Source organism: Ovis canadensis, chromosome 9 (assembly GCF_042477335.2).
Source record: "Ovis canadensis isolate MfBH-ARS-UI-01 breed Bighorn chromosome 9, ARS-UI_OviCan_v2, whole genome shotgun sequence".
In the NCBI taxonomy this organism is placed as follows: Eukaryota; Metazoa; Chordata; class Mammalia; order Artiodactyla; family Bovidae; genus Ovis; species Ovis canadensis.
The window spans coordinates 42,996,461-43,024,454 of NC_091253.1; the positions used below are offsets into that span (position 1 = coordinate 42,996,461).

General features: G+C 46.6%; 1 protein-coding gene across 2 annotated transcripts in view; it reads right to left on the bottom strand.

Annotated features, from left to right (window-relative positions):
- Positions 1-26,473: 26,473 nt before the first annotated feature.
- The window catches only part of SNAI2 (snail family transcriptional repressor 2), a 71,499-nt gene continuing 69,978 nt past the window's right edge, over positions 26,474-27,994 (bottom strand). For both annotated transcript variants that reach the window (XM_069599997.1, XM_069599996.1), the window contains one exon: positions 26,474-27,728. In XM_069599997.1, the coding sequence (XP_069456098.1) occupies positions 27,547-27,728 (182 nt within the window). In that variant the 3' untranslated portion in view covers positions 26,474-27,546. The remainder of the gene's footprint in view (positions 27,729-27,994) is intronic.

Here is a 27,994-nt window from a genome sequence, read left to right on the forward strand (position 1 = left end):
CGACTGAACTGAACTGAACTTGATTTCTTTAGAGTGATCTTGAGGACATTGCCCTGTTTGTCTTTCCCGGTAGTTGCTCTGTGTCTCACAGCCTGAAGGACTCTTGACTGGCCAGCAGCAAGGGCTCACCGATCCCAGGGACATGGGGAGGCCACATGTCCACTCAGGTCCCTGGACTCTCTTACTCTGTCAGTGCAAGTCTCATAGGTGTGACTTCAACATAGCAGATAATTTTGTAAAATTTGCCTCGATCATTATGTATGATTTAGCTGCATCATTTGCCCCATTTTTACGCATTCTAAGATCTGTTCCTCCTTCTGAAGCTTCAAGTGACCTTCACAACCATTTCTCTCTGGCTGGGGGACTTCGTGGTCCATTCTCCAGGGGCTGGTTTGCTGGCAACACGTGCTCTGAGTTTTCTTTCCGTCCCTTTCATTCCTCGAAGTTACAGAAATGACAGCTTCCAGAGTTTCTCTGAGTGCTTGCAGAAGCCTGGGCACTTCCCTCTGCCTCCAGGTCTTCAGATCAAAAATCTGTCCTCCTGCAAATTGGTTTCTCCTCTGGAGGCTTTTAGGACTTTTTTCTTTGCTTTTAGTTTTTAGCAAGTCACCGTGTTGTAAGCACGTGATCTGTCCTGGCATGGGTTCCCATGCACCCCTCCCATTTCCGGTTTTCTCAGCTTTTTGAAGATGTAGGTTTCTGTCTCTCCGTTTCCACATTTGGGAAGTTTGCACCCACTCCCCTCCTCCCCTCTGGGACCCGGGCAGCATGGGGCTGCTCCTTCTGCTGTTTTCTCTCCCGACACTCTCTCCATTTTTTTCCCATTTGTTTTCTCTCCTTTGAGCAGATGGGCAAATACTATTGATCTGTCACTAAGTCCAGTGGTTCTACCCTCTGTCGTCTCCATGCTGCTACTCAGCCCATTCAGTAACAGTGGTTTTACTTTCCTGGTTATACCTGTCTGCTTTAGAATGTCCACCTCTAACTTCTCTTTGTCTGTAGGATTTCCATGTCTACTTTCCATCAGTTTCAAAAAGATTTGAAATTGTACTCGAAGCCCTTCTATGATGACATCATTTAATGTTCCTCTCAGCTCATCCTGACATCTGATCAGTGTCCGTGTCTGTGGGTTGTCTTTTCTCCCTCAGTTTGTGATATTTCTTGGTTCTTGTGCGGCAGCTGACTTTGGAGTGTCCACTCGATTTTGTCTATGGTGTCAGGAGCTTCTGGGTGCTATTCAAGCTGCATTTGATCAGGTCCTGGATAATTTTGTGGCTGCAGCTCCAACGACAGTTTAAGTTCAGGTTTCTTGTGGCCTTCGTTTGGCCTGATTGGTTTGTCTGGGGCAACTGGTACACCCCTGATCTCAATACTGGGGTGCAAAAAGAGCCTTCAGGCCAGAACTTGGGGCCTCTGGGAGGGAGGGGGTCTCAAGGCAATACCAGGGCATGGGGGATACAGGGCCAGTGTCTACCTCACGTCTGCCTGTCTCCTTCGGGCTGGGAGGGGTACAGCTCTGCTGCTGCTGGGCCCAGGGTGCACTGTCTAAGGGGTTGGGGAGAAAGCTTGGCTCTTGGATCAGCCTGGGGGTTGCTCCCAGCCCCACAGGCAGGATGGGATGAGCAAGTTCAAATCCCTTTTTGGCGACTGGAAACTGGCAGAGGGGGAGACAGCAGTGGGCTGTCTGTTGGTGTTTGCCCACCTAGAGACAAGTTTCCAGAATGGTTTTCCGTGATCTGGCCACCCTCTTCCCGATTCTCGGCCAAGAGAGACTGGCCTTTCTCGGAATTATTTCTGTGCTGCTTGGTTCTGGGTTGGAGGCCTGGGGAGTGCCCTTTCTCAGAGGCCTGGGGCCAGTGAGGAGCCCAGGAGCCTCCCTGTGTGTTGCTCTCCCATCCTGAGCTCCTGGGCCGAAATCCTCCTTCCTCTCACCTCTCACATCTCAGAGGCTTGTGTTTTGTGCTGCCCTGGGGAGGTGGGAAGCTGGTAGGAACAGGGCTTCTTCTCAGAATCGCTGATATTCCTGTGTCCTGTTTCGCTTTGATAATCAGCTACTCTGATGTCCTTTGAGATGCCTTCCGATCAGGTAAACCTCGGAGAAGGCGATGGCACCCCACTCCAGTACTCTTGCCTGGAAAATCCCATGGACGGAGCCTGGTAGGCTACAGTCCATGGGGTTGTGAAGAGTCGGACACAACTGAGTGACTTCACTTTCACTTTTCACTTTCATTCATTGGAGAAGGAAATGGCAACTCACTCCAGTGTTCTTGCCTGGAGAATCCCAGGGACAGGGGAGCCTGGTGGGCTGCCGTCTATGGGGTCGCACAGAGTTGGACACGACTGAAGCGACTTAGTAGCTTAGCAGCAGGTAAACCAGGTGACACGCTCAAGACTGAAGGTGTGCAACTGAGTCAGGGGTGGAGAAGTCTTTGGTCCAGAGGTCTTTCTGGCTGAGGGGATCTCAGTAACCGAGGGAATGGAGTTCCAACCACGGCTCACTGAGTGCTCAGGCAGCCAAGAGAGGGGCCGTGTGATGACCACTGCAGGTTTGCAAAATGTGAGTCGGGAGGAAGATGAGATGAAGGGGGGCTTTGTACTTGCGTGTCACTTGAGGGCTGGGGATGACCACGTGTGTCTGGTGGTCAGGATTCCATTATAGCTCAGTCATTAAAGAATCTGCCTGCAATGCAGGAGACCTAGGTTCAGTTCCTGGGTCAGGAAGATTCCGTGGAGAAGGAAATGGCAACCCACTCCAGTATTCTTGCCTGGGAAATCACATGGGCAGAGGAGCCTGGTGGGCTACAGTTCATAGGGTCGCAAAGAATAGGACATGACTTAGTGACTAACCACGTGTGGCTGAGATGAATAAAAGGAGAATTCACTCTTTGTGCTTTGGTACCAGATTTGCGACACTGAGTGAAGTGGCTCCAAGCCCTCTAGGACTTAGGAACAGAGAGGCACGTACACAGGACCATCTGCTAACAACATGTGGATGCTCTTGGAACAAAGTGGAATAACCAGGCACGGGAGCTCACACCCTTAACCCCGGTGCTGCCTCCCTCTGCTGTCATTCCCTGGGGCGAGGCTGTTCCCCCACTTTAGGGGATTCATACTAACGACAAATCAGAATGCATTTCTCCAGAGAGTGTTCTACACCTTTTCCTCCTTCTTCAGATTGTCAGCCCCTCATTCTCCGTGGAAGCTCTGTTATCTTGCTCCCTGAGAAGAGAAGATATCCACTTGCTGCCACCCCGTGTCCACCAAGCTGCCCACATGCTGTCTGTCCCCTCCAGCCTCTGGTTGCGGGGTGGGGTAGTACATCTCCTGCATGACAACAACCCTTCTGTCCCCACCCTCCCACCAACTCTCTGGTCCCACAGCTTGACCACTGTGGCCATGGGCTCCTCAGGTCACCTGAGTTTGCTCTGGTTGGGGTCCTCCCTGCATCCCCTGGTGTTCCTGCCCCTGAGCTCTGGGGGGAACTGTGACTCCCTTGGCCTGACTGGCCTCATCTGCTTTTCTGCCCCTTCTTTTCCCTTCAGCTCCTCCAGATCATGCTCATGTGGATTTGGTCACAACAGCCCAGAAAGTAGCTGTTTTTGAATAAACTCTTGTGTTTAGTCGTCATGGGTGCAAAATTGTCATTTTGAAAGTCCCTGGAAAAATGGAACTGTATGTGGTAATCATAATCCCAGAAGCACTTATGCTCTAAAATAACAGGCTGTCTAGAAAATCGCCACGTTGTTCCTACAGCCAATGCTTGAGAATCACTCAGAATTCCTGCAGGGGTTTTAGTGGTGAACCTCGCAGCACTTGTCATGTACACTTGCTGAGATCGTCTGGTTTCAAAGCTGGGAAGGGAGCTGCTGCGGAAGGACTCAAGGCCGCCTGCTCGTCAAGTGGCCTCCCCTCCAGGGAGGCGGCGGGACCTACGTGCACAAGTCTGACCAGGCTTTTCCTGCAGACCCTTGTCTCCACAGGTGCAGGAGCAGTGCTAATCGAGCTGTGGGGAGGCTGCCCTGCGTTTACTCCGGATGTACAACGGCAGTGGGAAATCATCCCAAGCTGACGAGCATTTCGCTGCCCCTGTTTGCTGCCAAATAGGGGTTGTTAGAGCTAACGAGGCTCGTGGATTCTCAGACATGACACTGTGGATCACGAGGAGGCATGTGTTTTATGGGCGGGGAGTTTCCTAGGAAAGCAAGGTCTCTCTCCTTTTCCAAGGAGGCCTGCATGCTCAGTCAGGACTGACTGACTCTTTGCAACCCCATGGACTGTAACCTGCAGACTCCTCTGTCCATGGGATTTCTCAGGCAAGAATACTAGAATGGGTTGTCATTTCCTCCTCCAGGGGATCTTCCTGACCCAGGGATCAAACTCAATGTCTCCTGCAGTGCAGGCGATTTCTTTACCATTTGAGCTACCTGGGAAGCCCTTTCTAAGGAGGCAGGAAAAACAAGGCCGTGTGCTAGACGACATAGCTCAGCCCCACCATACATGGACTTTATCTCTCAATAAATTATCACTCTAGAAGAGGACACACATGAAAAATAATAATTTAATTAAAATATCCAAGTTTTAAAAGGGATAAAGTTCAGAGGTGGCCCAAAGAGAATCACAGGTGGAATATAGAGGGTGTGAGGATGATGGGGGAAACACCTGGCCTCTCAGGATGAAGAGGGCTGGGGAAGCCGGGAGGTGGGGGCAGTGGTGGGGCACGGACAGTGGGTCAAGCCTGCCCCAAGTTGGACAGGCTGGGATACCTCCCTCATCTGCGACCAGAGGCATCTCCCTCCTTCAGTTTCCTCATTTATAAGGCGGGTGTGTGAATGACGGTGCCCACCTGCTGGGCTGATATGAGGATAAGAAAGTTAGTACTTGTAACTCACTTGGGAGTGTGTCAGGCAGGGGGCATTTCGTGCAGAAAGCTTGGGTTGAAACAGCCTTGGCCACACAGTCTGGACATGAGTTGCGGAGGTCTTGCAGACTGGGGACAGGTACTCAGACTCAGACCTTATGAAAGGGAAGCCACAGGGGGTTTCCTCCAGTGGAGTCTTGGGTTAGCTCTGTGTTTAGAGGATCATGTGGGGGCAGGGAGGCCGAGGGGGGCTGTGGGAACTTCCCAGCCTCCCCGGGGAGAAGGCACCCTCCTCATTTAATCGAGGGTCTCCTCTTCTTGTCAATGCCCAAGTTTCCCCAAACTGCCAGTTTAAAGGATGTGTAGGCATAAATGCAATCTCATTACTGCAACACCATCTCACGTGGTTTTCTGTATTTCTCTGAGCCTCTAGAGAGGAAAGCTTGCCCAAAGGCATCGTTCGCCCTGTTAGAAAACTCCAGGGGCTCAGAGTGTAACAGAGAATTCAGTCATGTCCACACTGAGACAGTACAAGGACTTCTCTTTCATAGTGACACATTTCAGTGGGAAAAATATTCCCAAAGTAGAATTTTTTCCTTAAGTACTTGTCAAATTAATTTTTAAAATAAATTATCAAATGAGAGTCCTGGTTCTCCGGGGTCCACAAACCCTAGGTCTCAGTGTCTTTCTTTTAACAGGGACCACTTTGGGGGAAGCTTGGTATCCCCTACAAAAAATTCTTTCCTTCACGTGTACATCCCAGAGACGTGTATACACAGCAGCGAGAAATTCCTTCAAGAATGTTCATGGCAGTGGCATTTGTAATGATAGTAGCTCCTGATTGGAAATAACTCAAATGTCCGTTTCAGCAAAATGGGTTTGTTTCTTGTGAGATCTGCAGGCCCGGACCTAGAGTGAACAATAGCTCCGTTCAGCAGCACGGTGAATCACAGACTGAACGCTGAAACAAGGGAGGCAGTGCACACCAGAGAACATATACAGTGCGGCTCTATTTATACACAGTAACAAGCCAGGCAAACAGACTGGTGGCGTAAACCCGCACTGCGGCTCCTTTTGGTGAGAAGGTGGGGGTGGGAGGGGGTTGTCATGATCGGAAAACTGTAGGAGTTGTTTCTGGGCTCTCCGCTCTGCAAGGGGCTGGACCTAGGCAGCGGTCACCTGGGCTGCCAGTCTGTCCTTCCCTGACTCCGTCTCGCTCTGTGTCTCCCTCTGTCCTCATCCCCACCCCACACCCACATCTACATCTGCATCCATAACCACATTTTGTCTACATCCTGATCTATCTCTGTTTCTACATTTCCATCTGTATCCATATCCATGCCTATGTTTTCACTCTTCTGTGCTTTTCTTCAACTTGTATTTTAAAGATAATATCCTAGTGCTTATATGCACATTTGTAAAATTATGAAAATAAAACCTGTATATAAAATGTTGGAAAATTAGAAAAAACGTCATAATTACTGAGCTCAAAGAATACTTTATTATAACATGATAGTTCAGTATAAATTGTCAGGTCTGAATGGTCATGCTGTTGCTGCTGCTAAGTCGCTTCAGTCTCGTCCGACTCTGTGCGACCCCAGAGACGGCAGCCCACCAGGCTCCCCCGTCCTGGGATTCTCCAAGCAAGAACACTGGAGTGGGTCGCCATTTCCTTCTCCAATGGATGAAAGTAAAAAGTGAAAGTGAAGTCACTCAGTCGTGTCTGACTCCTAGCGACCCCATGGACCGCAGCCTACCAGGTTCCTCCGTCCATGGGATTTGCCAGGCAAGAGTACTTGTCATAATGCACCATAATTATACCAGAACTTTAGAATTATCATAATTCAGCCTTGGACTTCTTCTCCTTTATCTCTTAAATATCTCTTTCTATTTTTTAAATAGAAAACACATTCAGTATAGTGCTGGTGACTCTATTACATGTTAAATGAACGAACCAAAAGAATTGGAAACATGCAATGCTCAGCGTTGGGTCATATGGACTCTTTCTATGTATGCAGTTACTAAGTGACAAGTTAATACAGAGATCTCCATTTTCGCTGGTGGCTCAGTTGATAAAGAGTCTGCCTGCAATGCGAGAGACCCAGGTTTGATCCCTGGGTGGCGAAGATCCCCTGGAGAAGGAAATGGCAACCCACTCCAGTATTCTTGCCTGGAGAATTCCATGGGCAGAGGAGCCTGGTGTGCTACAGTCCATGGGGTCACAAAGAGTCAGACATGACTGAGTGACTAACACTTTCCAGTGGTTATAGTGGATACATATATACATGAACATCTATGATGTGTACACTGTGGTAACAAGGGTTTGTGTTCTTTAGGTCATAATTATTAAGACATCACAGTTGTGTGCTCATCACAAGTTTTGGGCTAGTCTGATATTGCTTGTGATCTAAGCAAGTTAATCACATCTAGAAGGATGAGAAGATGTGAATTTTGTGTTGTTAGTTTTACATAAGCACACACACTCACAGACACACATGAGTATCATCTCCAAATATACATACACGTGATTTAAACATGAATGTTTGTCCAGGCAGGAAAAGATTTAGGCTGTAGCATAGATAATAAACCCCTTAAGTTTCTACCCAATCCATGTATGAAAATGCAGGCTTCACTCTAAAGAGCCTTTTTCTCCTAATCAGATTTGTTTTGTTCAAGCATTCTCAGGGCTCCATGTCTGGACCACTGTTGGTGTTATTGATCTTTGGATAGCCATTTTGAGAGGTGGAGAATAGTATCTCACTGAGTGACTAGTTTTGTGCTTTTATTTTTTAAACATTTATTATGGAAAATTTTGATCATATACAAAAGTAAGCAGTATCATGAACCCAATTTCCCCAACATGTAGCTCCTGTGTGTCCCCATCTGCTCGTCCTCCTCTTCTCCCGCCCTGGTCATTGTCCTTGAGCTCGGGAACATTGTTTGTGAGCTACAGCATACGATGCACTCCATACTATGGTTTCTTCTGCATCATCTCCTGAGTAATCTAATATGTATTCTGAGACAATTCTCCAACATGAACAATGTCAAACCTACACACATTTGCAGGAAAACATAAATCAAGGAACTTTAGAAACCTCCCAAATTAGGATTTCTTAAATTTTTTCCCATTAATAGAAAGTCTTTTTAGATTTTTGTTTGGTAACTTGATTGCTAAATTCTGAATGCTGTTTGTAATTGTGCTTACACATAGTTGATATATTTTTAAAAGTTACTCTTTTCTTTCTAGGATAAAGGTGAAGCCTGCAGATTTTGCAGCATGGAAATAACAAATTATCCATGGCTCCCTTTGGAAATATCCAGTGTTCACTCTTTATTGTATTTTCCTTCAGTTTTTTTTTTTTCTGTGAATGCAGTTTACTTTGTTAAGATCAGACCTCATGTTCTAATATTTTTTGAAACTTGGATAATATCCAAGATTTTTCTTTTAAAGAAAAAATGTGAGCAACCCATGATGTGCACACCCCCACCCCTCAGGATCTAACTCTAATTACTTAAAAATTAATTTGAGAGTAACTTACTTTAGAAAGTAAATTTTTACCCTATGAATATATCTTTCAAGTCAAAGTTTCACTATGACAAAGATGTTTTTATAACTGATACCATATGTTTTAGATGATAACCACAAGTTTCTAGATTATAATTGGAGAGTCCTAGGAGAAGGCAATGGCACTCCACTCCAGTACTCTTGCCTGGAAAATCCTATGGATGGAGGACCTGGTAGGCTGCAGTCTATGGGGTCACTAAGAGTCGGACATGACTGAGCGACTTCACTTTCACCTTTCACTTTCATGCACTGGAGAAGGAAATGGCAACCCACTCCAGTGTTCTTGCCTGGAGAATCCCAGGACGGGGGATCCTGGTGGGCTGCTGTCTGTGGGGTCGCACAGAGTCGGACACGACTGAAGTGACTTAGCAGCAGAGCCCAATTCCCTAGACCAGCCAAGCACACTTTGTGAAACACTGGATGAGCAAACTGATAACTCATCACAGATTGATCTTTCTCTCCACCTTGAACCTGACCTTCTTCTCAAGTAAACTTGTTCAGATGGATAACATGGCAAAGTGCCCTGTCCTGGGGGCCAGGGGCCAGTGGAGGACAATGCCAAGTGGTGATGCCCCAGCTGAGTCATGAAGGGGAGGGGAAAGTGGGCAGCGAGAGGTGGACCAGTCTGGTTGTAGTCAGCACCTGTTACCAGATCCCTCAGACAGGACAGAGGGGAGGAAGCGAGCATCAGGCACTTGCTGGCTGGGAAGGTGTCCTACACTTTTCTCCACCCCGTCAGAGCAGCTAATGAGTGGCAGGAGAGCTTGGTGGCCCCTTGCAGGGATGGTGGGGATATTCTCAGCAGAGAAAGATGTCTCCCTGTAGCCTGATGGTGCTGCCCTGGCCAGCCTTGGGGATGGCCAGATTCAGACCAGTCTGAGGGCAGGGCTGTGGGCAGCAGTGGAGGGGCTGGCTTCTCCACGGCCTCTTCTGCATGTCTGACTTCCCCAGAAGCTCAGGACATGTGTCTTGGCTTCGGACCCGGCCAGAGGCCTTTGTTTTGGTTGTTTGTTTAAGAGAAACTTAAAGCAGGGCTTCCCTGGTGACTCAGATGGTGAAGAATCTGCCGGCAATGCAGGAGACCTGGGTTCGATCCCTGGGTTCGATCCCTGGGTAGGGAAAATCAGTAATCTTGCCTGGAGAATCCCATAGACAGAGAAGCCTGGCAGACTATAGTCCGTGGGGTCACAACGAGGTGGACATAACTGAGCGACTAACACTTCCACTTTTTAAGAGAAACACATATCATTAGTATGTATTGGCAGATTTATCATGTTCTTTCCAAATTAAGCATGCAAACCCAGTTGGAGGAGGTCCCTGGATGTGGCCAGGATTTGAAGAGGGAGATGAGGGTAGACCTTGACCCTGGATGGCCTCTGTGCTCTGTGGGGCTCCAGGTAGGAAGTGGGGGGTGTGCACTCAGGTTTCCCAGCTGTATCTCCAGGCTCTACTGCCTTGGGAGCAGCCTGGGGTCATGGGTGGAGCCAGGGTACTATTGTGACATGCAGGTAATTTTGTCTATGCTGTTCCCCCACCCTGAGTAATGGGAAGAATCACAACTTCCTGTTTGAAGATTTCATGAGGATAAAACAAGTGACATTGTTAAACTACTTGAATACTTTGACAATCAGCACACTTACTGATTCATTATTATGATGTAACCAGTTGACATGTATGTGTTGAGTAAGCATGTGGGACAGGAGGCCATGAGCCCCAGCATACACAGCAGGTTCGCACAGGAATGGGACCAGGGTCAGGGGTCTCTGAGGTCATGGATCCGCCATCAGCTATACCTCTGTGAAGGTGCGTCCTGAGGATGGTCATGTCCCGTGTGCAAAGGCACTGGCCTTGCCTCATCCCAGCACCTTGTTCTTGCTGTGGTCAGTGGACAAGGTCACTGAGATATGTAATTCAACATCAGATGAGGAGAAAAAGTATAAGGACAGGCCCACTAGCTTCTAGGCTCTGCAAACAAAGGAATGCCATTACTAGATAGTGATCTTGCAACCATTTACACTGAAAAATGCACAATATAAAGAATAAAAGCAGATATGTGCTGGAAAATCTTTCCACAGATAAACAGCGTGCTAAATTCAGGGTAAAAATGTAAGGATGGACACATGGTCTATTTCTGTGGAAAATGAAGGTAACCATTCACAGAGACAAATTCTGTTGTCACAGCGTTGCACTTTGAGGTGCTGTGGCTTTGTGGGGTTTGTGAGTTATCCCATGTCACACAGGACTCCACGTGGACACTGACCTGTGCAAGAGGCTTCCGAGGTGCCGGTGCAGCTCCTTGCAGCATCCAATCACGCGTGTCCCTTGCAGAGCTCGCTATGAACGTGATAAATGAAATGCATGGCGGCCTCAGAGCCTCCACGGCTGGTGAAAATTGTGCTGGGTGAAAGTTTTGAGAAGCTCCTGAAGTGTTTTCTCAGAATTAGAATGTGAACAGGAAGGGGGATTCACCCTTGAAGTTGAGTTCTGCCCTCGTGGGCATCCTTGTGATCCAGGGTGTCTCCTTAGACAGCCTCAGCCTTGTCCAGGCACCTTTCAGAGTGAGGTCACAAAGGAGCTGTCCTCCCATGTCCCACGAACAGGGATCATGGCCAGCTGTCCAGTGTGATTCCATGACACAGTTTCCTAGAAGACCTTTGTTAGTGTGGAAGAACAGAGATTCTGCAAAAATGCTGATGACAACTAGAATCTTTGGAAAACAAATTTTAAATTTCTCAAAGTCGGAACTGCAGGTAGCTGCATGGTAGTACAATGAGTATTCACTTCTGAGCACTTTTCTCAAGATATCATTTAGGTTTGGAAAATCACCTCCCAGAAGGGGTGCATGTGGGTGTGCTAAGATGTTTCAGTCATGTCCGACTCTTTGCCACCCCATGGACTATAGCCCGCCAGGCTCCTCTGTCCATGGGATCCTCCAGGCAAGAATACTGGAGTGGGTTGTCATGCCTTCCTCCAGGGAATCTTCCCACCCCAGGGATGGAAACCACATCTCTTGTATCTTCTGCATTGGCAAGCAGATTCTTTACCACTAGTGCCACCTGGGAAGCCCCCCAGAAAGGGTGGACACTTCCTTTTACACTTAGGTCTGTGGCCATGATCATAAAGGCCCTGCGTGAACCTCTTCTTATTTGCTTTTACAACTAGGATTTTAGCAGGTTTATTTCTGACTTGCGTCTTTTTTAGAGGGTAAAGAAATATTTCTCAAGTGAATCTGAATCCCCACCAGTCTATTTCTAGTTCTAAAATGCTATCACACTTCTTATAGATACTTGGATATACTGAAATTATTTCTTTGTCTTTCACCTTCTAACAAATGAAAGCCTAATGTGAAAAGTAGAGGTTCAGTAAGGATTCTCCATCTACACCTGAGGACCAGCCTTGGTGTGAAGTTACTTTTCCTTTGACTATTTCCCAGTGCAGGTCTCTCCCTCTTCCAGCCTGGCCCGCGCTCCCTCCCTTCAGCTTCATGTGGCCAGGCAGGCAGGAGCCTGGAGACCGCAGGCAGGTGGCCGCTCACTCCTGTCTTTGGTGGTGTCCCAAACCCCATGGGGTGCAGAGCTGGTTCAGGAAACATGTGAAGCCAGCCACCCAAGTCGAATGGAAAATTTCAGGAGGGTCGAAACTCATCAGGATGGGGGCAGTGGACGGCTGAGGTCTGGGCTCAGAATCATCTCTTGGTTTACCTGTTTACCCAAAGCATTTCACCCATTCCTTCAGAAAATGAAAAAAAAAAAAAACAAAACGGAGCACTCACACAAACAACAAAAACCAGTTGAGCTATTCGATGGCCTGGATATCACATCATCCGTAGATTTAGGACAACCTGTGTAAGCTGTGCGACAGTCTCGTTTTTTCTTCCCATTCCTTGTTCTTTGTGTCTGTTTTCAGACACCATTAAAGTGCACATGTTTGCACGGAAGTGGAGGCCATTATAGAGCTAGAAATAGACTGGGGGTGAATATTCAGATTCATTTGAAAGGTACTTTTTCCCAGTGAGGCGGAGACGCCTGCCTTGCCATTGCTGTGCTCCGTCGCTCTGCCGACGGATGCGGGAGGTGATGGCAGGACATCAGCGGAGCTTTTGCACTGGATTTCTGGTTGGCAGACAGCACAGGTACCACATTTATTCTGACTGACCTCATCACTGGAAACAACCCAACGTAAATGTACATGGGCTCCTCGCCCTCCCCTGCCTCACTGGACCCCAGGTCAGTCCCCCTCATACCCTCTTTCCCAGTGTCTGTCTTCACACAAGCAATGGTCAGACAGTTGGGGATTGTTCTGCCTGAGGGCTTTCCCTGGGGAGCGTGGTGGCCGGCAGACTGCAGGACAGCTCATCTGGGAGTGGCCATGACCCAGAGAGGCCCTGGCACGTCCTGCTCTCCAGCGTGAGAACTGCCGTCCAACACCACAAAGACACTGCGAGAAGATCTACAGCATCGACGGGCCCGGGGCCAGAGGAGTCTTTGAGGAGCATCTGAAGGGGCCTACTTCCTAGAGCACAGTTTGGGGACCAGGAGCTGGTGTCAGTCTTGCCTAGTGAGCTCCGGGGCAGCCCAGAGCCTGGAAAGAAGACCAGGCAGGATCTGTCCTGCTTCAAGGAGCGCCTTTCTTATTGCTTTTCACACAGCTGGCTCCTCAATGACTAAGCTTTTCTTTGAAGAAAGGTTTGCTTGACCAAAAGAAAAAAAAAAAGATTCTAGAAATATTTGCGGATGCTCAGGACTGAATCTCAATGTCAGCTATTTTTTTCCCCCGGCTTTGCTGCTCCTCAGACTTTCTTATGGTATTTTTGGAATGAAACCACAGATTCAGACTCCAGTATGAAATCCCAAAGCCAACATCGTCTGATATTTTTTCCCACAAGTGCGTTAGAACCACAGGGAATGAAAGGACCCCCTCTTAGCAGATCACTGAGGCAGCGGGACAGAATGTGAGGAGATGAAGGTTGCTCTGGTGATTGGGGGTCAGTGCTATGGGGAGGTCGTTAGCTGGGTACCAGTCTGTCCTGGGCAGAGCCCAGGATGCGTGATTCCCTGCAAGGGGCACCTGCAGGCACAGGAGCCATGGGTCAACGCCTGCTCCAGGTAGATGCCCTTCTGCACAAATGCATCTCTGTCTCTCAACAAGGAGGGCATATGGAACATGATGACATTTAATCACAGGCCTGAGAAGGCAATCAAGTATGAAATTAGAATATCAGCCTAAAATCGTATGTTAGTATTACATTATGCTAAATTTCCAGACCAAATACATGCATTAGTAGGCATGTGTGTGTGTTAGTCTCTCAGTCGTGTCTGACTCTTTGAGACCCCATGGACTCTGGCCTGCCAGGCTCCTCCATCTGTGGGATTTTCCAGCAAGAATATTGGAGTGGATTGCCATTTCCTTCTCCAGGAGATCTTCTCGGCTTAAGGATTGAACCCAGGTCTCTTGCATTGCAAGCAGACTCTTTACCGTCTGAGCTACCAGGGAAACCCATTGTAGGCATAGATCTAAACTACTAGTTGAATTTAGCACAAGGAAAGCCAACAACATCTGGTCAGTGTGCCTCCCCAGGACCTCTGCCTGCCCTGGTCCTGACCATCCTCTTGGCCTGAATGCCCTCAGAAGCCCACTCCCTGGGTTTGGTAGTTAAGAAAACTCATGCTAGAAAGATCTGTTCTTTACCTTTGTGCTGGTTGCTCAGTCCTGTCTGACTCTGTGTGACTCCATGGACTGTAGCCTGGCAGGTTCCTCTGGCCATGGGATTCTCCAGGCAAGAATACTGGAGTGGGTTGCCATTCCCGTCTCTGGGGAATCTTCCCGACCCAGGGGTCAAACCTGGGTCTCCTGCATTGCAGGCAGATTCTTTATCATCTGAGCCATCTTTTTCTTTACTTTCCTTAAAATTTTTTTCTTTTTTACTTTCTTACTCTATAACTTGCTTTAGGCAAATGCTCTCATCAGGCTGTGGGGTACATTCAAAATGAGCAGCAGGAATGACAACTTATCTTTATTTCAACATGGAAATGTGGTTTCTCCAGATGTTTCTAATGTTCCAAATGAGGATTTTCAAAGACGAGTATTGCATTGAGGCCTCCAGCCTGAGAGACTTCTCACAGTGACCATGCTTCTGTAACACACACAAACTCACACTCTCTCACACACACACACCCAGAAGTGCAGATAGTGACTTAGTCTGTGACAAGATAGTGACAAGTCATCACAAGTAAAGATGACTTGAGGGGAGAGGCGCTGTTTCTTCCTGGATGTAGTCAGACTAGACACTGAGCAGCTGCCTTCTTTGAAGAACCATGAAGTGCATGAAAGAGCATTAAACAATCCAGACCATCTAGTGGTGGGTGAATCATCCCCAGAGCTGGTTTCCCAGACCACAAAGCCAGGGAGGTGACCTGGGGAGACGTCGAGAGCTCACATCATAGGAAAAACCATATATGGCTGCAGCCTGCAGCATCCATGGGAGAGAGAGAACAGACGGACAGAGAGACAGGGCAGGCGCACAGTGAAGGAAACATAACTTCTGTGAGAGTCACTTGCTGTTGTTTAATCGTGATGAATTCGTCGGTGGGGGGAGATGTGGAAATGGTGGCCGGAGCACGAGAGTTCAGAAAATGCACTCGTCTCGACAGCTGGCTTCGCTGCCACACGGGGAGACGGCTGTTGACTATACATTGGTGCATGTCTGTGCTGTTTCAGCTGCAAGGTGTCTCAGAGTACTGTTCAGGGCTTACGATAAGCTATTCCCACAATCACCAGATGACGTCTACCTTGGGATAAAATCCTTCATTCAGTAAAACCTTTTTGCTCATCTCTTAGGCCCAGCCTGCTGGGAGATAAAAATGTGATTCCAGTGTCGACTCTTAAAGAATTCACCATCCAGAGAGGAGATGGGCACAGAGGCAACAGCTGTCACGTGAATGGTGTGCCCTGTGCGTGCGTAAGAACCAAGGGGCAGGTCTGGGATAGTGGGAGGGAGCTCCTTGCAGGAGGCAGGACTTGAACTGAGGTTCCAAGATCCTGTAGAAGTCAGCCAGACAGACCCAGGGGAGAAGGGGTGCCAGAGGTGGGCGGGGTGCTATGTCCTGCAGATTAGCTTGTTGAGGAAACTACCAGCTGTTCAACATTTCTGGAGTGCACACGAAGATAAACTCAATCACGTATTTACTGAGAATCAGTAAAAGCCTATGGGTTTGGGTCTCAGCTTGTTCAGAGGTCGCCTTTGGTGTGCTGTGCTGAAAAAACACATTTGCGTTCATACTACGTTTTTCTCTATCAGAGGAAGATGGGAAAGCTCTCTGCTGCCCTTCACCCGACTGTGAGGAGGGTGGGCTATGTCCATGGAAGCACAGCAAAGACTCAGTCTCTCACCCAGTAGACTCGTTTGTCCCTGGAGTCGGGCCTGTGGATTGGCACTGTTCTCATACTCATTTTCCTGGTTCATCAGACTGGAGCCTAAAGCCACAGCCATATTAGGTATTGCCATATAGAGAGATCCACATCTGCGCCAGAATTATTTGAACATCGCTACACAACCCCCAGTGCAGACATTTTCTGGATTTTCTAAGACTCACTGATGTTAGGGGACAGGGTCTGCTAGCCTTTCTCCCTGTGTTAGTCACTAAATCTTGTCCAAGTCTTTGTGGCCCCTGGACTGTAGCCTGCCAGGCTCCTCTGTTCATGGGATTCTCCGGTAAGAATACTGGAGAATTGCCATACCCTTCTCCAGGGGATCTTCCTGACCTAGGAATTGAACCCCGGTTTATCTGAATTGCAGCAGGTAATTTACCACCTGAGTCCACCAATCAGAACATAAATAGCCCATCAGGAAACATTATCCAATATAATTGATGAATTTGCCATGGTGTTTTGTGGAAGAAATGTCAGTTTTCTGGATCCCTTTATTTAGTAAAAGTTACAAGTGATGGCAAATGAATTCAACAGCAGTTCCTCACAGCTTCAGAGTCTTCTGTTTACTTATTCCTTGATGAAATATGGTCTTACGGTTACTGTATATGAAAAGCCCATTTGGCCAACAAGAAATAGTACTGACGTGCTGATATGGTTACTGAGTTTTTCTTTCATCTGATGTCTTCTATGGATTCAGCTGGGGTTTGAATTCCACTGCATTGGGCTTGGTGGGATTCACAATTGCTGGGAAAGATTGAGGGCAGGAGGAGAAGAGGGCGACAGAGGATGAGGTAGTTGGATACCATCATTGACTAAATGGATATGAGTTTGAGCAAACTCCAGGAGATAATAAAGGTCAGGGAAGCCAGGCATGCTGCAGTCCATGGGGTCACAAAGAGACTTGAATCAGTGACTGAACAATGACAACAACAATAATTGATCATGTTGAGCACCGGCAATCTCAATCTCAAAGCCAGGAATAGTTTCATTTAATTTTTTACTTATTTTTATTTAAATTTATTTTATTGAAGTATAGTTGATCTGAGCTTTCCTGATGGCTCAGATGGTAAAGAATCTACCTGCCAGTGCAGAAAACCAGGGTTTGATCCTTGGGTCCAGAAGATCTCTGGAGAAATGAATGGCTACCTACCCAGTTTTCTGGCCTGGAGATATCTGTGGACAGAAGAGTCCATGAGGGTCACAAAGAGTCAGACAAGACTGAGCAGCTAACAGTTTCAACTTTCAATAGCCGATTTACAATATTGCTTTAATTTCTACTGTGCAGCAAAGTGGTTCTGTATATGCATATATATTTCATATTATTTTCTTTATTTTTAGCTTTTTACGGGACAGAGAGTAAAACAGAGACCCGAAAAGGTGTGAGTCATGTTGTCTGTCTTTTCTTTTGTGAGCAATAAGTGGTTGGCACTTCACTGGACTAACTGGGTTAGCTTCTAGGAAAAAGCCAAAAAAGACACCAAAGAGGATCATCCATCAACCCCACATGGCTTTGCCTCCTTCTTTCAGCTCAGCTGCACTAGTGAAGGGCAGAAGAGAAGCTTGGGGTAAAGCCCGTGGCCTGTGGGGGACCTGTCGTCCATCCCAGGAAAGCAGGGGTCCAGCCTCCCATCCCTGACTTCTGGAGTGGGTTTGCTGACGACTTTCTGATCTTGTGGGGTCATCACTGGTGTCGTGACAGCCGCACACTGACTGAAGCGTCGGGGTGTCCTGCTCACTTGCTGCCCTTGTGCAACATCCAGTTGGGGGTGTATAAGGGTGGAATTCACACATCCATGAAAAAGATAAGTGAGACATCTATTTCTAAACTTCCTTTCTCAAATTTGCTTCAAGATACTTCTCTGCTGCACATCATTTTAATCCTCCTGATGGAATGAAAATTACTTTGATTTTAGGAATCGCTTTATCTTTGATATAGACCCAGATAACAGGTATAGAGCACAGGGGAGGAAACCTGGTTACAGCATGGGATATGAAGCATCTGTCCTGGACTTTTCAAAGTGTTTCTTTTCTGATTTCAGAAGTGAGATACTCTCATTTAAGTGTGCACTTTATATAAACTCATTATACAGAAGGTGAAAAATTTTCAAAGTTCTTGACAAACTCATTGGATGGAGAGCTTTTTGTGTATTTTTTTATGGTTTGTGAGTCTGAGAAATATCCTTCTGACTTCTCAGGTTCTTGCATTGCTCTGGGTGAGACAGCCTGTGGGCTGCTGGGGGCAGATTCTGACCTGTGATGACCACGTGGTGAATGCTTACATCACACCGATCTCAGGTGGTCTTGTTAACTGCCCAGAGCAGGGAAGGGAGGCTGCTGAAGCGGAGGGAGCGTCTCTTTCTAATAGACAAGGATAGAATCACTTTCTCATTGGAGAAAAATTATGTTTTCAGCTTTCTCCTGAGAACTGGTGTCTATAGATTGAAAACCAGATTCAATTTGAAGGAAAAAAGTGTGCTGATCCCTGCTGTGTGAGACACTATGGCCTGCACTCCTCACCCACCCAGAGTTAAGAACGGTCCTCACTGCGGCTGAGGGAGGGGAAGCACTAGGCCGTCTTGGGTTGGGCGTCTAGCGGGGTCAGCCAGGGAGCCAGAGCCCTGCACGCCTACTCCCGCTTCAGTGCTAGGACCGCAGACCAGAACTGCCTTGGTTACGATGGAGCTGCAGCCATCGGTTCCTTTAAAAAGTCCTGTCACTGATATTTGTGTTGCAGGATGGCAGTTTTGCAGGATAAATGAAAATGCTGTCCCTTCTTTGTTTAAGATCTGAAGTTGAAAAAGGAGAGTGGCTGCCTTTAAGGTCAATCAGGACGCCTCCCTGGAAAGGCACCTGGGCTCTTTTGTGTTGGCAGGGGTAGAGGCCCAGGCTGGCGCCCTGGGGAGGACGCTCCCGTCCCAGGTCCAACCGGCATCCTGGCAGCGGCTCCATCCTGAAGGCCTCCAGATTTTCCTAAATTGTAAAAAACCTAAAAGTTACATTTCAAAATCGTCTTTTCTCCTAATTCTTTTTTATTGCCTTTTTATTGCCTCAGGAAAGCAGTAATACAAAGACCCTTTTACGTCTTTGGTTGAAAGCACAGAATCCAAAAAGTGCTTGTCTGGCTGGGATCGTGGAGGGAAATCCTTTTCTGATCAGCATTCGTCCCACAGTGGGAGCCCGATTACGGCAGACAGGCCCATTCAGGCTAGCTTACAAACGCAAGAAAATGACTTTAAAATTGTGGCATAGGAGCCAAACGCCTGGATTCTCACTCAGTTTCATTTATTATGCATTATAAAGAAATCTTTGTAACTAAGGCCTCTATCATTTTCTTTCTCTTTTGTCCTGTAAAGTCCACCCCCACCAACCTGAATTTTATATGATATCAGCTTAATTTCAACTTAATATCTATTATACCATATAATATATTAATATAAACACTATATATATAATGTACTTTTCAGCTGAATTTCAAACTTTCTGAAAGCTGCTATGCTATAAAGAAATTTGTAAAGAATTTGGAATCATTCAGAACAAGTGTGTGCTGTTTCCTTTCCATTCTTTCACTGGGGGGATGGTCTGCTCTAACAGTCCCTTCGCCTAGGACCGGGCTTGCTCAGCAAGCAGTGGGATGCGATCAACCGGAGTGAGCGAGAGAACGATCCTGAACTTTGGCACAAGTCCTAACTCTCATCCCATCATGAAATGCAGGGGCTCAGCCTCTGTCCCCCTCCCCTCCTGAGACCCTGCACCCTGACCAGCTTTTCCAGCCTAATTTGGGAGCTTGGGAGACATGCAGGACCTTTGGTCCCCTGCCAACCTTCTAATTCCGAATTTGGGGGACAATGCATGTTTCCACCAGTCTTTTGCTGATTCCGTGCTTAGTCGCTAAATCTTATCTGACTCTTGGTGACACCATGGATTATAGCCTACCCGGCTCTTCTGTTCATGGGATTTCCCAGGCAAGAATACTGGAGTGGGTTGCCGATTACTCCTCTAGGGGTCCTCCCATGATTCCAGTGCCCTTTCAAATCTGAGAGCCACTAAGCAGCCGCTAAGCAGCAGTGCTCTCCATGGCCCTGGGACCCCTTCTTCTCCATTCATCTTACCCCCGATGCTGGTGATACTCCACTGGGCCTCTCACCTGTCTGTGTGTCTGTCTTCAGGACACATGAAGGTTGGAAGGGCCTCTGGTCCCCCAAGGGCTGCTGTAGGTCCAGCCATCATCCTCTCTTTCCACAGGAGACAGGATGGGGGACTATGGTCAGTGTGCTTCAGAGGGGACCAGGTGTGCATTTTGGGCTTGGACTCAGAAGATTGCTTTTATCTATAGCACATATAACTTGTGGTGATGACTGCAGCTGATGAGCAAGGCCTGAAGCACAGCCAGGAGGAGGGCAGGACCTTAACGCTCCTCAGAGGAGCACGACGCACCACTGCCTCCACCTGGGTCAGACCACAGCATCTATCCCTCTGTCAGGGGTGGCAGGTAGAACTCCCAGTGACCACCCAAAGCTCGAGTTAAGCAGGACGGGACTAACTGCGCCTGGTCAATGGCCACCCTGACAGAGATGCCCGCCCTAGGCCAGTGCAGCACCTCGTGATGCTCTGTGGCGTTTTGCATTGTGTGTGTGCGCGTGTGTGTGTGTGTGTGTGTGTGTGTGTGTGTGTGTGTAAGTCATACGGTTGTGTGCAGCTCCGCATACTATAGTCCACTAGGCTCCTCTGTCTGTGGAATTCCTGAGGCAAGAATACTAGCGTGGGTAACCATTTTCTTCTCAGTGTCATTCCCCAAATCTGACATTGGTTCTTACCTTCAGGTAATTTCTGCTGAATTTACCCATTATAATTCACTCTTTTACTTCCTTTAGACCTATAGGCTTAAGACATGGTGATCTGTATTCTATTTTGTTTTGGCAAACATGGCTTTAAAATAAATTTACTCCATGAAATAAGAGGACACAAAGTGTATCAGTGTATGGTCAATAATGTGAAATTTATCCTTCAAATGGCACTTAATGTAAGAAATAGGCACAAAAGATTACTCCTTCCTGTGAAAGGGTGTATGGAATAATGTTCTGAGCCCTTGCATATGGAAGATGCTCTTCATAGCTCCTTCATTTTTGATTGTTTGGCTGGGTGTAAAATTCTAGATTGGAGATAGTTTTCTCTTTATTTTGAAGTCACTGTTCCTTTATCTTCAAATGTCCAGTATTGTTGAAATGTCTAAAGCCATTCTGATTCCATGTTCTTTATATGTGACTTAAGAAAAAAAATCGCTTCAAAGTTTTAAAAAAAGAAGTAAGGAATCCTTCATTATACACAGCTGACCCTTGAACAACGCAGGTATAGGTGAGGGGTGCCAAACTGCCCACAGATGAAAATCTGTGTATTACTTTACAGGTGACCCCAGTGTCTGTGGATTCAACCAGTCATGGACTGTGAGGTGCCCCAGTGTGTAGTGAAAACAATCCATTTATAAATGGACCCATGCAATTCAAACCTGTGTTGTTCAAGGATCAACTGATTATTATTATATATTCCTTATTCAGTGATAAACTTAGGGAGTAAAATGATCCTCAGTTTAATTGTCTGTCATCCTTTTATTGTATTTTGGATGAGTTTGGCTATTATGGGGGAAAAAAAACACATTTAACAGAGAAAAGAATCACTTGCCATCTGTTCATAAAAAATCATTTTCTCCTGAGTGCCTATTTGAAATTTTATGTAAGGATTAGTAAGTAATACATAATTAAATTAAAACAACATAGCAAAAGTAACCTAGGAACTAGAGAAAAAATACATCAATTAATTTCCACTCGGCAGGATGTCAAATGTCTGTAAAAGATACAAGGTGATTGGGCAGGAGAAGCCTGTGCAGTTGCTCGCCAAGCTGTGAGCATTCCTAGAGGAGGCCCACAGTACTCAGGCAGGAGCCCACCGGAGGGCCAGGGGAGCGGTACAGGCTGGACCTGCCCCATCAGCCTTGCCAGTGTGGCTGGTTTTCTCCCTTTGGGCTGAAATCACATTTAAGCTTCTCTGCAGAGAGCAAGGCCCAGTCTTGCAGTGGGAGTGGAAGCAGCTGGTGCCTGTTTTGCTGTTCAGTGGCTAAGTCACATCTGACTCTTTGCAACCCCATGGACTGCAGCATGCCAGGCTTCCCTATCCTTTACTATCTCCTGAAGTTTGCTCAAACTCAAGTCTATTGAGTCAGTGATGCCATCCAACCATCTCATCCTCTGTTACCCCTTTCTCCTCCTGCCCTCTATCTTTCCCAACATCAGGGTCTTTTCTAATGAGTTGGCGCTTTGCATCAGGTGGCCCGGAGGAGAGGAGCCGCTTCATTGGACATCTGTGTGGTCTTGTCTTTACCACCTTCAGCTTGCCTGGGGAGTGGGTGGAGCTGGGAGCTGAGTGTGGTCACAGCCTGGCACCCTAGGGTGATGTTCAAGGGTCAGCGTAACACCTGGGAGCCAGCTGGAAATGCAGACTCCCAGGCCCTGCCCCACCGCAGACCCCAAGACGACCACAGCTCATGGAGATCTGAGAGGTGGGGGCTGTGAGGACCTTAGCCTCTTTCACTGTTCTTTCTGCCAAGTCTGAGTAAAAAACTCATGCATCACAGGAGAGCTCCGACTCTGCTCATCTGAGCGTCTACAGGCAGAAGCTGGAACTCAGGAGAAATATGATGCTCATTCGTTGTCTTTGTTAGAAGAATGTCTCCCTATTTCCCTTTGCCTGAGTCTTTCTTCCCACTTTCTACAACCAGCTCTTGCTACCTGCTGATTCTCAGAAGCAGAAGTCCTTCCCTGGGAGGGGTGGGGGCAAGTTTCAGCCCAGAACAAATCCCAGGAGAAGGTCATCCATCCTTCTCCCCATCTTGACCATCCCCCGACGTTGTCTAAGAAAACTAGTTAGTGATAACTCACAGATCATCTCCCAAACAACTGGCCGAGTGGATCATAAGCAGAAGAGCCTACCTCAGTGAGCGAGTGCGCAGGCTGTACCAGTGCACCGGCTCCTGTGGGCAGCAGGCTTCCCACTCACGGCTATAAATACCCTGCCGGCCTCTCTGGGGTCCCAGGCCAGGGATGCGGGGCCGTTTCCTCTGCTGATCGCTCATTGTCTGGGGTCTGGCTGGGGGCCAGGGCGGAAAGCCTGCCAGGCTCACTGCTTTTTCCGTGCACGCCGTCCACAGGGTAATGATTACTTCCTGGAGGCCTGAGGGGCCGGCCCTCACTTAGCCCAGAGCTCAGGCCCTGTGGTTGTGGAAACGTACTTCTACCAATGCAAATGAAACGAGAGGATTTTCCCCTCCGTGTGTGTCTGTCTCAGGTGAGGGGAGTCTTTCTGCTCTCCATCTGCCCCCGGTGGGAAGATAAGAAGGAGAGAAAAGCTGTCTCACTCGAGAATCCTTGCTCCCCGTGATGACAGGACACTCATTCTTAAGTGAGTTTTGCTCAGAACACTTCCCGTATCTAAACTAGGAGCAACTCCTTGGAAGTGGATGTCAGCCAGGGAAGCCTTCGACTTTTCACAATTATAATTGCCTCATTACCCTGGAGTGTCCACATTTTAGTGGTGAAAGAAAGGATGTTTGCCTTGGAAGCCTTGTTGTCTCTGGAGATAAAAGCCGGGTGAGGAGTGTGGGTGTGAGAGGGAGCCGTAGTGGCCTTCAGAAGATGAAGTGTTAACGGCCAAGGATGGAGACCAGCTGCCTTCCAGCTTGCCGGGGTTGGGGTGGGGGAGGAAATGGCTTGTGGCCCCAGGAGGGCGCAGGGGAGCCGTGGGGAGCGGGCCCTGCCAGGCGGCCCTGCAGGAAGTGGGGCCAACAGGGCTTCTCCAGCTGAGTTGGGAAATGCCTCTGGAGATTGTTGGACGTGATTGTGTAATCCCCGAGTTAGATGGTTCCTGAGCTCAGTCCTGCGCTGTGTGATCTAGGAGCGCGTCTTCTTGGGCTTCCAGAGGCCTTTGCCTGCCGTGTGCTTGGGACGCGGGTGCCCATGACCCGGGTGCTCCAGGGGCTCTTCCTCCTAAGGGCAGCGGAAGAAGCAGGTCTGGAAAGCCGCAGAATTTGGGTTTGGATTTCAGTTCTGCAGCTCCTGGCCTCTGCTGCCCTGGCTCCGTTTTCTAAACTCGGAGTTTAATGTTTGTAGCTGTAAAAGATCAGCTGCCCGAGACACTGTGGCCACTGGAGGTGACCGGATGAGGGACATCTGTCCAGGGAGCAGGTCTGGCTGAGTGTGGAGTGAGAGCACCGCGGATACCGTGCCTGGGACTGTCAGGTCGCGGTTGTGACCCTGCGGGTCTTGTCCTCCTTGAAACTTCAGGAAACGGGGTGCCGAGGGGTTAGGTTGCAGAAGGACATAAAGCCAATAATGTAAACATATAAGCTGAAAAAAGCTGGGACGACTCCTACTGTGCCACTCTGTCTCATACTGTAGGGAACAAGGATGGATCCTGAGTAGGCTCTTTAGAACACATCCTGATTATTAAAACCATAGTTTTCAAAGCTCAGGTTCTCAGAAAGTCCATCAAACCTGGTCCTGGTGCACTTGCCCCTTATCCCCTGTTTGAAGCATCTGCCCTGTTGGAGGGAGGCTGGCATTACTAAGTTAGGAGACTCACCAGCACATTTGCCTAGAGGATCTCTCAAAAATTATCAAGACTTTTTGCAGTAAAGGGAAATATGTTAAATGTATTTTAGGTCTGCAGACCATTTTCACCAATTTCTATTATTTTAATTCACTTACTTCATTCAACAAACATGCATTAATATCTGTGTTCTAGATGATGTACTGGCTGCTGTGAGTTTATTTTAAGGTGCTCTGTCTAGTGAGGGAAAAAGGTTTCAAGAAACTGCCCTTCAGGGAGATAAGTACCACATTGTAAATGATATAACTCTTTCAGAAAGATCGAATTTGGGGAAGTATTCGAAGTACGTGACATCCAAGCCAGGTCTTATGTATTACAGGATGTGCAAAGACCTCATAGAAAAGCTGAAAATTCTAAAAAATTACTGAGTTATACCTATAGAAAATCTCAATATCTTATTGATGTACTGTACTTCAAACTCATGACATTAATGAAAGAATATTTAAATCACAAATCCAGTGAAAATTGTGAGGACAAAGCAGAAATATACATTTTATATGTACTGCAAAAAATATATAATATTGCAAAAATATTATCACTAATTCTCCACTAGAAAATTAAATGAATGAACAGATTTTCCCCTTAGAATATAATGTTTGTGTTTTGGACACCAGGAAATGAGATGCCTGCAAATCTACAGATGAGGAAAGGAAAGCGAGCCATATGGTTCTGGGAGGACCAACCAGAAGGCCCCAGCGACACTGCCTGCCTCACTTACTCGTATCCTTGTGAGATATTTCTACTTATTACCTGGCCTGCAAGCTTCTGGGCATTGTTTATATACCATATACACGAACTAAAGCAGTCTTTTCTTGACTTTAGAATGCCCCAGACAAGACATCAGCCATCTCTGTTAAATTTATAAATTGCTCTTCAAATAATTTTGCTTTTGAGAGCTATGTCCTGAGATACGAAAAAATTAAACAGAATATGAAATTGAGGGGTTTCTTGGTCAATGCACTCCCTTTTTATATGTCAGCTAAATCTTAAATGTAACACACGTTGGGATGTGTCTGAGCATCTGGGGATATGTTGGTATTGCTAATGTCTTTGAAATACTGGTTCTGGCTTTTGTTTGTATCACAAGGACATTAGAAGGAAAAATAATTCTTTGAGTTCTGAGCAAACCAGAGAGAAGTGATTAATGGTGGCAGGAACTCTGCTCAACATGGGTTTGAGTCTGGATTTAAATACATAGTGAGGTGACTGTCACAGTGCCTGTGATGGTGGTTTAGCATCCTGATGCGTGAGTTACTCCACTGTGTTTGGTGAGCATGTGCTTGTAGGTGGGCTGGCCAGTCTTGCCCTGTTGGAATAGGTCACAGTGGGTTTGAGTGGGGGCCTCTTCAAAATACCATAAAAAGAAACCCCAACCTTCTCTTTCTTAGCCATGCACCTGTCAGACTGCTGATTATCTTAACCCACTAGATGTTGGGCTTTCTTTGAATGACTTAATTTTCCAACCTGTGTAATTAATAATAAGTCTACTACTATAAATAAATCTTTTTCCTGATCTTTTCATGCAGATGCTCTATTTTTCTTCTTATATATCATTAATGACATTTCTTTTAAAGTCCTTAAACTGTTCTGGTGGCAGACACTAATTAACCAGTGACCGTAATTTGATTTCATAAAGCCAACACAATCAAGTCATCAAACAGAAAAAGTTTTAAAAGATATTCTTGACTATCAGTAAGGTGAATATTCTTAGCACTCAGAAGGTGTGATTTTTGTTAAAGAGGCACGCTAACACACTCCCAGTAAGATGTTGTCTTTCTGAATGTAACAGTATTATCTTAAGAGTAAAAAAAGTTACTGGCTTTACTATAATCGAACACATAAACTAACAGTTGATATTCATAATGAACACCATTCACTTTATCTCTTATTAACAAAAGAAGCAGCTCTTTATATAGTTGTTTGAACTAATCATGAAGTAAGTAAAGTTTCTGAGAGCATACAAACAATAGATTTTAAATCAAAAATGTTTATTGTAAAAAAGAACCTTGAAAACTTTTTTTTTAAAAAAAGAAATGTAAATTTCACAAGTCTTCAGGTTGTTTATAGGCATTGGCTATAGACAACTTTTCACTTTCATACAAAACTCATTCAATCATATAAAAATAAACACAAATTTACATGGACTCATCAACTATACAGTTAACTAAAAAGACAGCTAGAAGGGGTGCAGTTGTGGATTGCATTTGCTGTATGCATTTAAAGTTGTTTAAGTACATCACAGAGTTTCTAAAAATCCTTTGTTGCACTTATTCCCATCTTTATTTGATTTTAGAATATCATTAAAAATCTTTTAAAACATAAGACATGGAGCATGCACCAGGAATGTTCAAAATAGTCTTTCCCGACTCCTGAAGGCACATACTATTTATTGGCTAAAAAAGAAGAAAAAAACACTTTTAATACATTCTCTTGTGTTTTTCCTTCTTGTTCTTTCTCTCTTTCCTTCTCCCTCTCTCCCTCCAAAACAAAGTTTAAAGTACGACAGGTAACAAAGCAGGCTTCAGTTCAAGGATGGTGACCAGACATGACACATGTAACAAAGTGAACTTGGAATACTTTATAAGGCACCTGAGATAGTGTCTGGCAGATTCTTGTCCTATAGGAAAATCTATTACAAATCCCGTACAAGGCAACACTGTTCTTTTCAGTTGAAATGCTTTGGCAGCAAAGTAAATCTTTGCATTCTTTCTTAGTAAGGAAAGATGCAATGTGCTTTTTGCTTCATCTCAGAAGAGCAAGATTCTTGTCTTTTATCCTCTCCATCTAACGGTCAGTAAATATATGGTCATTTTAAACTTCACATGGAAAGGATTAATCTGATGCACATGGAATCCCCTGCCCTGGCAGCTGTGTGTGTGTGTGTGTGTGTGTGTGTGTGTGTATACATATTATTTGGGTTTGTCAGCACAAGACAAAATGCCTTAGGACTTTTACTTGTCACTCAGAGGCGGAGTGACAAGTAAAATGCGTGACAAGTGAACTAGAAAGGCGTCCGCCCGAGTAAACAGGGGCTGTGTCACTAGTGCGCCGCACAGCAGCCAGACTCCTCGTGCTTGTGCAGGAGGGACATCCGCGAGAAGGTTTTGGAGCAACTCTTGCACTGGTATTTCTTGACGTCCGAGTGCGTCTGCAGGTGAGCCCTCAGATTGGACCTGTCTGCGAAGGCCCTGCTGCAGTGAGAGCAGGAAAAAGGCTTCTCCCCTGGCGGGTGGGGCAGGGTGGGGAGAAAGAAAGATGGTCAGTGTTTTCAGAGGAAATGCAAATCCAGAAGAGGCTTACAGCAATCTTCACACTTTGCCAAAAGCATGAGAAGGAGCAAAACTTGATTCAAATCCCCCTTAATCGATATTTGTTTCAATGTCTGGCCCTTTAAGACAAATGCGAAAGTTGCACTTAAAAAAAAAATCAAATTTAAAAAATTAAAAAAATATATAATTGCTGCTGCCAGTCCTAGAGAAATAATTCCT